Here is a 16,402-nt window from a genome sequence, read left to right as displayed (position 1 = left end):
TTGAGTTCGATGACATTCCCATTTTACAGATGGGAAAACAAACAGGGTCTCTGAGAACTTAAATGAGAGCTATTAAGTAGGTAAAGCCAAGTTGAGACCTAAAGCTTCCAAAGCCTGAGCTTTTCTTCCCCTACTGTCCATCTTGCCTGTGGTGGACATATTCCCATGATCCCTTCTAGAATCTTTATAGGTTCTTACCCACATTTTCCATGAATTTGTACATGAAAGACAATGACTAATATTTCCTTCTCTCAATATTATATATCCCAAATTATCAAGGCTATTTTTTTTTTTTTTTTTGAGACAGAGTCTCACTCTGTCACCCTGGTGTGATCTCAGCTCACTGCAACCTCCACCTCCCAGGTTCAAGCAATTCTCCTGCCTTAGCCTCCTTAGTGCCTGGGACCACGGGTACATACCACCACACCCAGCTAATTTTTTATATTTTTAGTAAAGACTGGGTTTCACCATGTTGGCCAGGCTGGTCTTGAACTCCTGACCTCAAGTGATCTGCCTGCCTTGGCCTCCCAAAATGCTGAGATTATAGACGTGAGCCACCATGCCTGGCCAAGGATATTTTTCCAACCAAACTGTCAGCCAGATTTTCAGCTAAGATTTCCATTACTTGTACTCCATTGACCCTGATTTTCTGCCTTTTTCTCTTTCCCCTAGGTCTCCCATATAATTGTTTATTGTCAGTGAGGCAGATACTTACAATTTGTTATAACAGAGAGAGCTTTTGTTTGCATTTGTTTAAATGTTTGTTGTATTTTCATAAGCCCCACCTTCTCATTATTTTGTGCTTCCACTAGATGGCAGGAATAATCACATAATGCAGTGATGAGTGGAAGGGAGTGAAAACCAAAAAGGAATCTGTACAGAAGCAGAAAGGTAGAAGAGGAACAGATTCAAACTGTAGGGCACTGAGGGAAGTTGGGTTTTCAGTATAAATATGAAGTAAAACAACTGCTTCTTGGTTTGTGTGTTCAAATGAAGTATCAGTAGGGAGCAAGAAATATATGAAGGGCTTTCATTTAGGAAGCTCCTTTTTTTTCTCTTGACCAAAAAGAAAAGTTGACTTTTTTTTTTTTTAATCCAGGAACCCCTTTTTGTTTTTTTGGATTTTTTTGCATTTTTTTTTTTTTTTTTTTTTTTAAGACAGGGTCTCACTCTGTTGCCCAGGCTAGAGTGCAGTGGCACAATCATGGCTCGTTGTAGCCTCAACCTCCTGGTCTCAAGCGATCCTCCTACCTCATTCCCCTCGGTAGCTGGGATCCCGGGTAGATGTCATCATGCCCAGCTAATTTTTTTTATTTCTTGTAGACAGGAGGTCTTGCTACATTGTTTGGGCTAGTCTCAGAGTCCTAGACTCAAGCAGCCCTCCAGCCTCAGCCTCCCAAAGTTGGAGGTGTGAGCCAGTGTGCCTGGCCTATTCTTCCCTTCTTAAATGGTAGCATATTATTTATGTGGTTTTTTAAAAATTTGAAGTAGAGGAATTTTTAATTCTGATTTTCATTATGTAATTGAGAAAACTGAGACCTGAACAGGTGAGTAGCTTTTCTAAGGTCATGCATTTACCAAGTGGCATATTAAACTTTTGAATTTAGGTCTTTTTATAGTACATGCTTTTATTTCTTATTTGTTTATTTTTTGAGATGGAGTCTCACTCTGTCGCCCAGGCTCGAGTGCAATGGTGCAATCTCGGCTCACTGCAACCTCCGCATCAGCTGTTCAAGTGATTCTTCTGCCCCAGCCTCCTGAGTAGCTGGGATTACAGGCATTCACCACCATGCTTGGATAATTTTTGTATTTTTTGTAGAGATGGGTTTTTGCCACTTTGGCCAGGCTGGTCTCGAACTCTTGGCCTCAGGTGATCCACACATCTTGGCCTCCCAAAGTGCTGGGATTATAGGCATGAACCACCATGCCCAGCCATGCTTTTATTTATACAGTATTATTATATTTTAGGTTCTCAGGTTCATAAAGTTATTTATCATACTTCTTGGTCAAAATCCTTGCAGTGTATATACCACTTGCATGAGATCGTTCCCAACTAGAAATGATCTTTCTCTCCTCAGAACTTCCAGAATGGTTTATACTGTTCTCCTTTAATGTGCTATTTTAAATTGCAGTTGTTTGTATGTATTCATATCTACCTAGAATGCGGGGCCCCTGGTAGAAAGATGCTATATGTCATTTATCATTATGCATAATAGGTGCTCTGGTACAATTTGTTAAGTGAATGGATTCTTGCCAGTGGTATTCATGTATAAACAATACTCCGTTGTGTTCTAGTCAGAAAATATCATGCTGTTAGCTGTATTTGCTTTCGGTTACTAAGTACTACCATTTATGCCCTCCCATTTTCATTCATTAGTTGTTTGTGTTACCTTGATGATTTGCAAACTTTAGTGAAATTTCAGTTTGGCAGTTAAGAGAAAATATTGTAATAAAAGGATGACTACTTCGAACTATTGGATACAGACTGAAAATCCTTTTATATTCATAGTCTTAGAAATTTTGACCTACTAAAGAGTACTTTTCCATGTGCTTATTGTGTTCCTAAAGTTTTCTCCCAAAGCTTATGGAAGAAGCACAGATGCCCTGAAAATTTTGCATTATGAAAGTTGTTTCGGAGCAGACTGAAATGTACATATTTTGTTCCCCAGAACTACTCCGACTTCTGTAATGAGTGGGCTTGGCCCACTCATTGGTGTGGCATTACTGAAGCATAACTTAGCCACTGAAGGAGAGCCAGGCTTTGGCAAAATCATGGGAAAACTCTGTATTATGATATTGAGATTAAAATATCTTGAAAAGTACAAGCTTGTTTTATAAAAATGTCCCAGGCCAGGCGCATGGTGGCTCATGCCTGTAATCCCAGCACTTTGAGAGACCAAGGCAGGAGGAGTGCTTGAGTCCAGGAGTTCGAAACCAGCCTGGGCAACATAGTGAGACCCCATCTCTATATAATATATGTATAAATATATGTAATATATGTACTTTTTTTTAAATTAAAAATGTTCATTAGGGTTTTTTGTTTTTTTTTCTTGTTTGGGGGAGAAGGGTAGTGTATAAATGTGCCTATATACTTGTGTTTGTTTTATACACATTAATGCTGGGTTTTTTTTTGTTTGTTTGTTTTTTGTTTTTTTTTTTGAGACTGAGTCTTGCACTGTCGCCTAGGCTGGAGAGTATAGTGACACGATCTCGGCTCACTATAATCTCTGCCTCCCAGGTTCAAGTGATTTTCCTACCTCAGCCTCCCAAGTAGCTGGGACTACAGGCACGTGCCACCACACCCAGCTGATTTTTTTGTAGTTTTAGTAGAGACGGGACTTCACTGTGTTAGCCAGGATGGTCTCAATCTCCTGACCTCGTGATCCGCCTGCCTCGGCCTCCCAAGATGACAGGCATGAGCCACCGCATCCAGCCTATGATTTTCTTTTGGTTAACCACAAGAAGGGAAAAGCAGACAACAAAAGATGTGTACATCTGTGCACATGGAGATCATCTGCATCTTATGGGCTAATGGGAAGAGGGAAGGAAAATGCTAGGTGGCTACAGAATGGGACTAGAATAGAATTTCCTACTTACTACATCACCTGCCTTGGGCAGCTCTTCCTAAGCAAACTTGGATACATTTTTATATAGAACTTTATCTTAGTCAAATGTTATTCATGAGTTTCCATTTAGCCTTCTTGAGGTTCGATTTCCTCAGCTGTAAAATTAAGGTATCACACTTGTTTTCCAAACTTCTTTCATAGCCAAGCCCGTGTAGTATCTGTAGCATGCAGTTCACTGGAGATTTTCTTTTAATTACTCCTCTCTTTATGTTACTGCTTGAGATAGGTTTTGCTCTGTCGCCCTCACTGGAGTCCAGTGGTGGGATCAACAATCCTCCCACCTTAGCCTCTCCAGTAGCCGGGACTACAACCTGGCTAAATTTTTATACTTTTAGTGGAGATGAGGTTTCACCATGTTGCCCAGGCTGGCCTCAAACTCCTGAGCTTAAGCGGTTTGCCCACCTCAGTCTTCCAAAGTGCTGGGATTACAGACATGAGCCACTGTGCCTTGCCGACTACTCTTTTTAAAAGGAAACTTTATGTCACTGTCAAAAATGGAGAATGGTACAGGATAAAATAAATATGTAGTAAATTATATCTGGCTTTGTATCATTAAAATGCTCGCATGTGCCACCAGTGGTATGATTACCACTTTGTGAGAAAAAAGCCTATCCCTGATATCCAAGGTTCTTTTCTGGCATTAGCAGTTTATAAAGTTTCTTATCCTTTGCTCATATAATCAAGATTTATTAGAATTTTTTTCTTGTTGACCTCCCTCATAGAAAAAAAAATTGAAGCTAATTTGATTTTAATAGTCAGTTTGAACAACCATTTTTATAGAAATTTGCTACCTTCATCTACCTATAGGTTAGAATTTTATGCTTTGATTTACATTTTTTTAAAGTTAATATTCTTAATGGATATGATTTTTTGTTGCTGAGCTGACTCAGAGGAAGAACTTCAGAACTGAAACGTTAAATGTCTCAGTGAACTGAACACAGAAATAAAGTCATGAGATTAAATGCTTAAGGGGTGAGACCTTCAAACATTTTTCAGGAATCGTTTTTTGTGCTTTTTTAGGTAAGTATTGGAACAAAACTGTTTAGAATGCAGTTCTTTGTAACTGAATTTTGCAAGTATTTGTTTTGTTTTGTTAACAATTTAATATGTGCTTTTAGATTTCTTCAGAGGCCCCACAGTATCAAATATCCGCCTGGCTGGGTTAGAGTATGTTCTGCACTTCACTGCACTGAATGGGAAGATTTACTTTCGAAGCTATAAGTAAGACCATTTCTTCACATATTTTCTTAATCCTCAGGGTTAGCGTTTAAAACTGTGTGACTGTTTTATAGAGCCCAAACTTAGAATTGGTATCTGGCCAGAAAATTTTTTGGAGAGTTGACGGGATAGCAGTGGCAGCAGCTCTGTGCTGCTCCTCAGTCCTTTGCCTGTGAAACCCTACTTTTCCAGTGCCCCAGAGCATCTGATACCACACTGTCACTGAGCCAGGTGCACCAACTCTTTCTAGCTTTATGCAGCATCTCTTTATTGTTCTTGGTTGGATTTACAGCACTAAGCCACAAATCCTTGACCAGCCGAAGCAAATCTCAAAACCCTAAGTCTAAACAATTGAGTCTAAAAGGAGTAAGAAGATTCAGTGGCTAGATTCATTTCACCCTCTCTCTCTAGCCTAGGCCTTCTACCCCTACCACAGTATAAATATAACTTAAGCAGGCTGAGCACGGTGGCTCACACCTGTAATCCCAGCACTTTGGGAGGCCGAGGCAGGCAGATCACTTGAGCCCAGGAGTTCAAGAGCAGCCTGGCCGACATGACGAAACCCTATCTCTACTAAAAAAATATAAAAATTAGCCCAGTGTGGTGGCACATGCCTGTAGTTCCAGCTGCTCAGGAGGCTGAGGCACAAAAATCACTTGAACCCGGGAGGTGCAAGTTGCAGTGAGCCATGATTGTGCCACTGCACTCCAGCCTGGGCAACAAAGTGAGAGCCCTGTCTCAAAAAAAAAAAAAAAAAAAAAAAAAAAAAAAAAAAACTCTTAAGCAGATTCTATGTTTATTAAAGAATTAATGACATGCTGTAATTGTGGTTCTTGAGGTAAGTGTGTGACTTCTCTTTTTTAAGGCGTTGGTACTGGCTGACAGAGCACACAGTTTCCTAAAGAATACACTGACACTTGGCCGGGCGCGGTGGCTCAAGCCTGTAATCCCAGCACTTTGGGAGGCCAAGATGGGTGGATCACGAGGTCAGGAGATCGAGACCATCCTGGCTAACCTGGTGAAACCCCGTTTCTACTAAAAAATACACAAAAACTAGCCGGCGAGGTGGTGGGTGCCTGTAGTCCCAGCTACTGGGGAGGCTGAGGCAGGAGAATGGCGTAAACTTGGGAGGTGGAGCTTGCAGTGAGCCAAGATCTGGCCACTGCATTCCAGCCTGGGCGACAGAGTGAGACTCCGTCTCAAAAAAAAAAAAAAGAATACACTGACTCCCACAAATTGCCTTTCTGTCTACATTGAGTTTAGACTTTGCTGTACATTTTAAGCTATGGTGTGGCTGGCGTCGCAGCCTGAGAGCTGAGAGCTTGGTGTTGACAGTGTCTTCTGTACAGTAGTGCTGTTTGTGCAACCGTTTGTATCTAGCATTTCGTACTTGGTTTTTGTTTTCCTTCACAATGAAATACATGTCCAATGAAATGTCCAAATGAAACTTACATATTCATCTCTTGTCAGCTAGTAATTTCCATCTTGGGCTCAACCGTATTAAATCAGAGACACTTAGTTTTCTCCATATGATTAATACAACCACTTCTGTTTTTCTATTTTCCTCTCACTAAAAATAAAATAATAAGACAAAATGCAATAAAATACCCAATGATCATAAGATGTAGTTAGTGACTTTATAATTTTTAGCTAGTTAAGATTGAAAGCCCTAAGTCTCCTGTTTGAGTTTCCATATGTGATCTGGGGGCTTCTAAGTATGTATTATACTATACAGTAGATGACTGTTATTTAGAGAACAAGAAATAAAAGATGAAAAATCACTAATATAAAAGGTACTCAGGCCAGACGTGGTGGCTCACACCTGTAATCCCAGAACTTTGGGAGGCCGAGGTGGGTGGATTGCTTGAGGCCAGGAGTTCAAGACCAGCCTGGCTAACATAGCAAAACCCATCTCTACTAAAAATACAAAAATTAGCTGGACGTGGTGGCACATGCCTGTCCTCCCAGCTACTTAGGAGGCTGGGGCAGGACAATTGAGCCCAGGACGCAGAGGTTGCAGAGAGTGGGCAGATCACTTGAGATAAGGAGTTCAAGACCAGCCTGGCCAACATTAGGAAACCCCATCTCTATTAAAAAATACAAAAATTAGATGGATATGGTGTCGCACGCCTGTAACCCCAGCTACTCGGGAGGCTGTGGCATGAGAATTGCTTGAGCCTGGGCCACACGCCTATAATCCCAGCTACTTGGGCGGCTGTGGCACGAGAATTGCTTCAACTTGGGAGGCAGAGGTTGCAATGAGCTGAGATCATGCCACTGCACTCCAGCCTAGGCAACACAGTAAAACTGTCTGGGAAAAAAAAAAAACAACCTTATGTTGGCTGGACACCTATAATCCCAGCACTTGGGAGGCCTAGGCGGGTAGATCACCTGTCAAGAGTTCCAGACCAGCCTGGCCAACATGGCGAAATACCGTCTCTACTAAAGATACAAAAATTAGTCGGGCATGGTGGTGGACTCCTGTAATCCCAGCTACTCAGGAGGCTGAGGCTGGAGAATTGCTTGAACCCGGGAGACAGAGGTTGCAGTGAGCTGGATCACGCCATTGCACTCCAGCCTGGACAACAAGAGTGAAACTCCATCTCAGATAAAAAATAATAAAATAAAAATTGTATAAAATTACCTTCAAGCTATGTGTATAAACTGTATATGAAACATAAATGAATTTTGTGTTTGGACTTGGGTTTCATCCCCAAGATATCTCATTATACATATGCAAGTATTTCAAAATCTGAAAAAAACAGAAATCTGGAACACTTTTCTTTTCTTTCTTTCTTTTTTTTTTTTGAGACTGAGTCTCACTCTGTTGCCCGGGCTGGAATGCAGTGACACAATCTCAGCTCACTGCAGCCTCTGCCTCCCGGGTTCATGCCATTCTCCTGCCTCAGCCTCCCAAGTAGCTGGGACTACTGGTGCCCGCCACCATGCCTGGCTAATTTTTTGTATTTTCAGTAGAGACGGGGTTTCACCATGTTAGGATGGTCTCGATCTCCTGACCTCATGATGCACCCGCCTTGGCCTTGCAAAGTGCTGAGATTACAGGCATGAGCCACTGCGCCCGGCCTGGAACACTTCTTTTTTTGAGACAGGATCTTGCTGTTGCCCAGGCTGGAGTGCAGTGGCATAATCTCAGCTCACTGCAACCTCTGTCTCCCGCATTCAAGCGATTTTCCTGCCTTAGGTGGATATGTATGCCCTCTGTGTTAAACATAGAGGAAATACAAGGGAGATAAAAATGTAACTAAAAAATTGTTGAGAATAAGAAATGGTTTCACAGCAAGTATTCACTTAATATTTAGTGAAAAGGATTTATTTGTAAAGAAGGATGCAGAGAAAAACAAAATAGAGAATTATCAAGTCAGACTTTAGAACAAGAATAAACTGGCCCAGCATAGTGGCTCATGCCTGTAATTCCAGCACTTTGGGAGGCCGAGGTGGGTGGATCACCTGAGGTCAGGAGTTTGAGACCAGCCTGGCCAACATGGTGAAACCCCGTCTCTACTAAAAACACAAAAATTAGCTGGGCAACATGGTGTCACCTGTAATCCCAGCTACTCAGGAGGCTGATGCAGGAGAACTCGGGAGGCAGAGGTTGCAGTGAGCCAAGATCGCACCACTGCACTCCAGCCTGGGTGACAGCTAGACTCCATCTCAAAAAAAAAAAAAGAATAAACTAGCAGTAAGGCCGGGCACGGTGGCTCATGCCTGTGATCCCAGCAGCACTTTGGGAGACTAAGGTGGGCAGATTACAAGGTTGGGAGATTGAGACCATCCTGGCCAACACGGTGAAACATCATCTATACTAAAAATACAAAAAATTAACTGGTGGCGCATGCCTATAATTCCAGCTGTTTGGGAGGCCAAGGCAGGAGAATTGCTTGAACCAGGGATTCGGACATTGCAGCCAGCCTAGATTGTGCCACAGCACTCCAACCTGGCGACAAAGCAAGACTCCATTTCAAAAAATAAAACAAAACAAAACAAAAAACTAGCAGTGTAACTATAATGCATAGATCCACCAAAAATCCAACTGCTAGAATCACCTTTACACTAGCATGACATCTTTCATAATGAAAAAAAAAAGTTTGAATTTTTAAAATCAGAGACCCCAGTATGTAATTTTGATCACTAGATGTTCCATGTGTGCCTTGTAATACTTGTTAGCTATTAATTTGAAATAATAAATGGACAGTGTGATTGAGAGTGAGCTGCTACTTGAAAGAATCACTAAACATGTGGATCAGCTTAGCTTCCAGAGGCTGTGCCACACTTGAGGAGCATTGAGGATGGGAGGAAGGGGTGGTCCAGGGATTCCACATCACCTCTGAGCCTACTGACCTGACTCTGAGCTGGGCTCAGCCACCTGACATGGGCAGGTCACCACTTCTCAGGGTCTTTGTTTCTTCCTCTGCAAACTATAGCAATACCGTTTAGGTAATTCTGAGGTCCCCGTAAGATTGACAGTACTGCTTTATAAGAGTAAACAGGTACTCATAGATGGGCATATACCAGAAAGTATGTCTGACTTAACTCGGCTCCCCAGGCATTCTTTGGGCTATACTGTGGAACCCTTTCCTTCTCTCTTACTGCAAATTAGCCCTTAAGCAATTTGAAAATGGTAATATTTAATATTCACACACTTTATTTGTGAAGATTAATGAGGCTTATAAAATGGTTTTGAGCTTTTGGATGAAAGGAACTCTAAAATGAAATTATATTAATGTAACCTTTAACATGATCTTTTGGGTGAATAAATCATAGTGTTATTGACCACTGTTCCTATACATCCTGTAGTAATTATTCCTTATATGTGAGTGACTGTTGATATCCCTTGGGAAATTTTACTCACTGTAGAGTCAGGGCCATTAATATGAAACAAAATTGTTAGTAATGCCACATGTGCCTTTGCACAATGGTTAGGCCTTATGGGGGGGACATATGCAAAACAAAGTGTTAGCATACTTTAAAAAGCAAACACAACATTCTAATAGAGGAGTTTACTTAATGAAAACAGACTTTCAGCCAGAAAAGTGTATGAGACGGAGAAAAATGAGGAAATTACAATTTGAACAGTAGTAGTAATGTCACTCTTCCTCAAGAAATAGGCAAATAATATTTAAAAATATGTAGCAATTACCAGTTAGCATATCTACCCGCTTGAATCCATCTGAGAGAGAAAGAACTGGGTTCTGTTTGCAGATAACTAAAAGCCAGAGAATAGTTCCTTAAATCAGTTTGCTCTTCCAGTAAACATACTGAAATGATTAAGATCAGATCATCTACACAGGCAAGTATGGCATTGTTTTTTTTTTTTTTTTTTTTGAGACGGAGTCTCGCTCTGTCGCCCGGGCTGGAGTGCAGTGGCCGGATCTTGGCTCACTGCAAGCTCTGCCTCCTGGGTTAACGCCATTCTCCTGCCTCAGCCTCCCCAGTAGCTGGGACTACAGGCGCCCGCCACCTCGCCCGGCTAGTTTTTTTGTATTTTTTAGTAGAGACGGGGTTTCACCGGGTTAGCCAGGATGGTCTTGATCTCCTGACCTCGTGATCCGCCCGTCTCGGCCTCCCAAAGTGCTGGGATTACAGGCTTGAGCCACCGCGCCCGGCCAACTTAATTCTTTAATGAAACAACAACATAGGTAGTTATACATAGTTATTTGGAAATCTTAATTTTATGTACCACTCAAAAAATTAATTCATTAGGACATTTGTGTGAATAAAAAGGCACAATATTATTATGTGTACCCTGAAGCTATGTACATCTGTTATGCATCAATTTTTAAAATTATTTTTAGTTAATTGAAAGGTGCTTCAGTTAGTTCAGAAGTGCTTTTGGCAGTGTATAGTAGTACTTGGGTGATTTGAATCTATCAGACATGCCATGAGCTGTTTTCAATTCACAAGTTTTCTAACTAGCTGAAAATTAGCACTTTAAGTGGAAGAAAAAATTTTAGTTGAAAATAAAAAAATACATGTCCTTGATTCCTTTTTTGTTTGTTTTTGAGACGGAGTCTCGCCCTGTCACCCAGACTGGAGTGCAGTGGCACTATCTCAGCTCACTACAACCTCTGCCTTCTGGGTTTAAGCGATTCTCCTGCCTCAGCCTCCCGAGTAGCTGGGACTAGAGGTGCCTGCCACCACGCCCGGCTAATTTTTTGTGTTTTTAGTAGAGATGAGGTTTCACCATGTTGGCCAGCTGGTCTGGAACTCCTGACCTCAGGTGATCTGCCTGCCTTAGCCTCCTGAAGTGCCGGGATTACAGGTGTGAGCCACTGCGCCAGGCTGCTCCACCATCCCTTTATCCTGCCTGTACTCCCCAGTTCCCCTCCACCAGTGTTTCCAGATCCAGAGTTGTTTAGACATAGGCTATTCAGAAAGTTGTGGTTTTGTTATTTTAAGATTTTAAAGTTCACTTCAATGTAAGGAAGTTAGTAAATGTCTGTGCTATGAGGAAAAGTTGATTCCAGATGGGTTGGTTTAACTCCTACAGTCTTAGATAAGAACTTGTTAATCATACAAACATACTGTTTCAAAGTAAAAGCCAATTAAAATTATTTTTATACATATATAAATCTATGAGTAAGATGAAGTCAAATCAAAGGATTTTATTTCATTTCTGAGAATTTTGTATCTCACTTGCTGTTTCTTAACAATATTATATACTTTTATTTCTGATTTTTAAAAATAAGCAAACTGTCCTTTACCTCAGGGAAAAAATTTTTTTTTTAATTTGATATTTGTGCGACCCTTTAGCTCAAAAAGGGATAAAAGACTTGCTCATGCCTGTAATCCCAGTACTTTGGGAGGCCAAGGGGGGCAGATCACGAGGTCAGGAGATCAAGACCATCCTGGCTAACACGGTGAAACCCCGTCTCTACTAAAATACAAAAAATTAGCCGGGCGTGGTGGTGGGCACCTGTAGTCCCAGCTACTCAGGAGGCTGAGGCAGGAGAATGGTGTGAACGTGGGAGGCAGAGCTTGCAGTGAGCCCCGAGATCGCACCACTGCACTGCAGCCTGACAAGCAAGACTCCATCTCAAAAAAAAAAATTTATAAAAGAAAAAGTGAACCAAAGGATATGCTTGGCTTGAATGTATGAAGTATTTAAGTAAGTTTTTCTAAACATTTTATGTCATTTAATGGACTTGTAAATCCCCTGAACAAAAAATATTTGGTGGAGAGGACTTTTATGAAAGTCATAGCAACATTTCTTTTTACCTATTTCCTAAAGGTTGCTGTTGAAGAAATCTGGTTGCAGAACACCACGGATTGAATTGGAAGAGATGGGACCCTCATTGGATCTGGTTCTGAGGAGGACACACCTGGCATCAGATGACCTTTATAAATTATCTATGAAAATGCCAAAAGCTCTCAAGGTATATGACTTAGAGCTTGGTGCCATATTTATTTGTATATTCTACTTTAATCCTTTTTGTTTCCAAAAAGGATTTGTGGCATACTGTATTAAAAGACAAGGATAGGCCCAGCATGGTGGCTCACGCCTGTAATCCCAGCACTTTGGGAGGCCAAGGCGGGCGGATCACGAGGTCGGAGATCAAGACCATCCTGGCTAACACAGTGAAACCCCATCTTTACAAAAAATTAGCTGGGCGTGGTGGTGGGTGCCTGTAGTCCCAGCTACCTGGGAGGCTGAGGCAGGAGAATGGCATGAACCCGGGAGGCGGAGCTTGCAGTGAACCAAGATTGTGCCACTACACTCCAGGCGACAGAGCAAGACTGGGCGACAGAGCAAGACTCCATCTCAAAAAAACAAAAAAAGACAAGGACATACATAAAGAGATCAATACAATAGATTAAACTAGGACTCACAGAGCCAGAAAAAGGAGAGAGAACCAAATAAGCCAACAATAAGGGATAATAAAAAAAAAAGTTGCACAACCCAGACATGAGGTTTGGCTAAGTGCCTTCTGATAGTCAAGACTGCTGTTTTCAACAAAAGAAAGAGAGTTGTTTGGGACGCTGTAAAGACTGAGGATTTAGAGCACAGGGTATGTAAACCGTATGTGCATAAAATGTGTTTTGACTTTTTAAGTAGTTTTAAAAGACAAGCAGAAATGTAATCCCTAAAATGCCAATAGAAATTGAAATGATAGTCACAACTCCTTAAGCTAAACACAGGATATTTTCTTGATGTTTGACAGTGGTTAGTGTAGTTTATAGTTTTGTTTTTCAAAGTGTGGGCTGACAGTTTACCTGGGAATTGTGCAGAATATCAGGTGCTACCCTAGACATACTGAATTAGGATCTGTGCTTTAGCAAGATCCCAAGTGATTTGTATGCACGCTTAAGTTTGAGAAGAAAAGTATATAGGGCTATATACTCTGTCATTGAAGAGGTAGGCACTAATGGAAATTGCTACTAAGATAGTTGTTACAGACTAGGTTTTTACTGGCTCGTTATAGTAGAAGGCCATTAAATATATACGTATTCTTTTGTCGTAGCCAAAGAAGAAGAAAAATATCTCCCATGATACTTTTGGTACAACTTATGGAAGGATTCATATGCAGAAGCAAGACCTAAGCAAACTACAAACCAGGAAAATGAAGGGGTTGAAGAAGCGACCTGCAGAAAGGATAACAGAAGACCAGAAGAAAAAGTCAAAAAGAGTTAAAAAAAATTGATGGAACTTAGCTAGCCACTCCTGTTTCATTGTGTTCTACTTAAATTATCAAGCATCAATCCCAATTTTCAAGTTTTTCCTCTATTTCTTATGAGATCTTATTATATATTTTTATAACATGATAATTTTACAATATTATGAACAGTAATATACTAGTATTAAGTGTAAAGTAAGCCTTTTATTTGAGACATTACAGTCTGGTGTGCCATTTTCTCTTGTGATATCCCCTGCCCTCCACAAATTCTTCTTTCTCATTGGGTGAATGGGTGGATGAGGAGGGGTCTCCATAACCAATGAAAGTTTTTTGAATTTCTGGCCTTAGCTAAAGGAAGACATAGAAAGCAGAAATGACCCGCAGGAGCTATGTAGACACGTTCAGTATGAACTACCTGGAAAGTTAACCTCCTTTCCCAACATAGATCTACAACCTGATTTTTATTTTCTACTTTTCTGTTATTTTGCCGGAAATCCTACTAGTTGACAGTTGAGATTTTAAGCTTTGTGGCTGAAAATATAGATCTCTGAAAGGGATGTGTCTGATTATTGATACATTACGCTACTGTTGATTAAGAGACTCTGCTACTAAGTAGAGCCCCACCCCCCTTCTCTGAGAGGAAGCCTGTGTTTTTTGGTTTGTTTGTTTTTAAGAGATGGGGTCTTGTTCTGTCACCTAGGATGGAGTGCAGTGGCACAATCACAGCTAACTACAGTTTCAAACTCCTGGGCTCAAGTAATCCTCCCACCTCAGCCTTCTGTGTAGCTGGGATTATAGGCATGAGTCACTGAGCCCTGCTTTTTTTTTATTTTTATTTATTTATTAATTTTTTTAAAGCAGTGAGGTCTTGCTGTGTTGCCCAGGCTGGACTCAAACTCCTGGGTTCAAGTGATCCTCCCACCTTACCCTCCTGAGCAGCTGGAGCTACAGGTGTTAGTCCACTGCACCTAGCAGAAAGGCAGTGATAGGGGCAGAATGAAAAAGGAGAAAACAGGTGAGTTTTAAGGTGCAGGGCACTTTAGAGTACTGGGTAGCCCTAGGTAGCTAAAGGTTGCATGAAGGCCTTGGGCATTTGCAGATGGTGTAGAAGCCAGCCAAAGCCTAACTACTTGTTTTGAAAGTTTCTTGAAGACAGGCCCTGTGCCTAGGAAAACAGAAAGAGGCTTTCTACTTCCTCCTACTAGTATTGCATACTTGTTTTTCCAGAATAGGGTGTTAAGTTCCTTGATTCAGTCCTTGACAAAGAATTTCCTTTATACAAGTGCCAGTTATGTTGTAAAAGTACAGACATAACGCAAATCATAATTTGTTACAGGAAGTACCAATGCTTTTGTTTTTGTTGTTTTTTGAGACAGAGTCTCACTCTGTAGCTTAGGCTGGAGTGCAGTGGCACGATTTCAGTTCACTGCAACCTCTACCTCCCGGGTTCAGGCGATTCTTCTGCCTCAACCTCTCGAGTAGCTGGGATTACTGGCACCCACCACCACACCTGGCTTATTTTTTTTAGAGACAGAGTTTCACTTCAGCTCCATGTTAGAGAGCTCCGTGCCTGTGTGTACATGCATTTATGTAAGCTTGCTCAGGTACAGATCAACAATGCTGGCACTAAGCAAAAGTTCAAGCCTCACTCAGCTTTACCTTTTACCTTTCCGTTCTCTTGTGAATCCATTCCTTAGCTTTCCCTAGTCCTCTCCAGATAGCTGTTACTCTCCTCTTGCCAGAAAAATCAGGGAGCTGGTATCATTTATACTTTTTGTTTGATTATACATTTAGCCAAAGACCATACAGTCTTGTAGCCGAATCAGACATTCGTACTTTATATCTAAATGAGAAGAAAGGGCTAAAATAAGTCGTTTGCTGCCATCTGGAGGTAGATGGACAATAACTGAGGAGAAGGGGAGCCATGAAAAGAACATCAGGAGTGATGGATGCATAGTCCTTCCCCAAATCCTTGCTCCTCACTGGTAGGAGGCAAAGCAGTGGGTCCTCCTCACCAGCCGCTTATGGGACCCTGCCACTTCTGGACCCCTCTATCAGGAAGACCTACCCGAGCACTACTGGAAAATCAGCCAATCTTAACCCAAAGACGGCCATGTTTTCTGTGAGATGTCTTAAGGGTGTTTTTGTTTGTTTTAATCAGTAGCCCTCTTGTTTGAGATTTGGCAATACATTTCTATTTTCTAGGTAATTTCTGTGTCTGATGGTAGAGGATCTAATAAGTATTGGAATGCTTCCTATTTGCTGTTAGAAGTACCAAATAGTATTGCTGAAGTCTAACAAAGACTTTTTGTTGAGAACACCTTGTAGTGTTATACCATCTGGAACTCTTGAGCTGCCGTTTATATCACTTTCTGTGGAAAGCACATCTTAATTTTCAGTTGTCCTTACTTTAGAGCACAACATATATAAATTGGAGGCTATGTATTCATTTCAATGGAGGTGGTAAATTGCCTGTTTTAAGTGTTACTTAATGTTGGATTTTGGTAGATGAGGAAAGCAGTTTGGTTATTTGTTTTGTTTTAAATACCAAACTTCTTATATTTTTTTTCTGGAATATTAATACTATTACCAAGTTATTTTTTCATGGAATTTGGGTTTCTTTCTTTTTTCTTTTTTTCTTTTTTTTTTTTTGAGATGGAGTCTCGCTCTGTCGCCCGGGCTGGAGTGCAGTGGCCGGCTCTCAGCTCACTGCAAGGCTTCGCCTCCCGGGTTTACGCCATTCTCCTGCCTCAGCCTCCCGGGTAGCTGGGACTACAGGCGCCCGCCACCTTGCCCGGCTAGTTTTTTTGTATTTTTTAGTAGAGACGAGGTTTCACCGTGTTAGCCAGGATGGTCTTGATCTCCTGACCTCGTGATCCGCCCGTCTTGGCCTCCCAAAGTGCTGGGATTACAGGCTTGAGCCAC

General features: G+C 41.3%; 1 protein-coding gene across 5 annotated transcripts in view; it reads left to right on the top strand.

Moving 5' to 3' along the window:
• RPF2 (ribosome production factor 2 homolog) overlaps positions 1-14,034 on the top strand; it is a 43,470-nt gene extending 29,436 nt beyond the window's left edge. For all 5 annotated transcript variants that reach the window (XM_017889665.1, XM_017889669.1, XM_017889666.1 and 2 more), the window contains 3 exons: positions 4,745-4,847; positions 12,094-12,238; positions 13,325-14,034. In XM_017889665.1, the coding sequence (XP_017745154.1) occupies positions 4,745-4,847; positions 12,094-12,238; positions 13,325-13,504 (428 nt within the window). In that variant the 3' untranslated portion in view covers positions 13,505-14,034. The remainder of the gene's footprint in view (positions 1-4,744; positions 4,848-12,093; positions 12,239-13,324) is intronic.
• Positions 14,035-16,402: the final 2,368 nt, after the last annotated feature.

This window comes from Rhinopithecus bieti, unplaced genomic scaffold, assembly GCF_001698545.2.
Source record: "Rhinopithecus bieti isolate Rb0 unplaced genomic scaffold, ASM169854v2 scaffold_18548, whole genome shotgun sequence".
NCBI lineage: Eukaryota > Metazoa > Chordata > Mammalia > Primates > Cercopithecidae > Rhinopithecus > Rhinopithecus bieti.
This window is presented reverse-complemented; position numbering and strand designations above follow the sequence as displayed.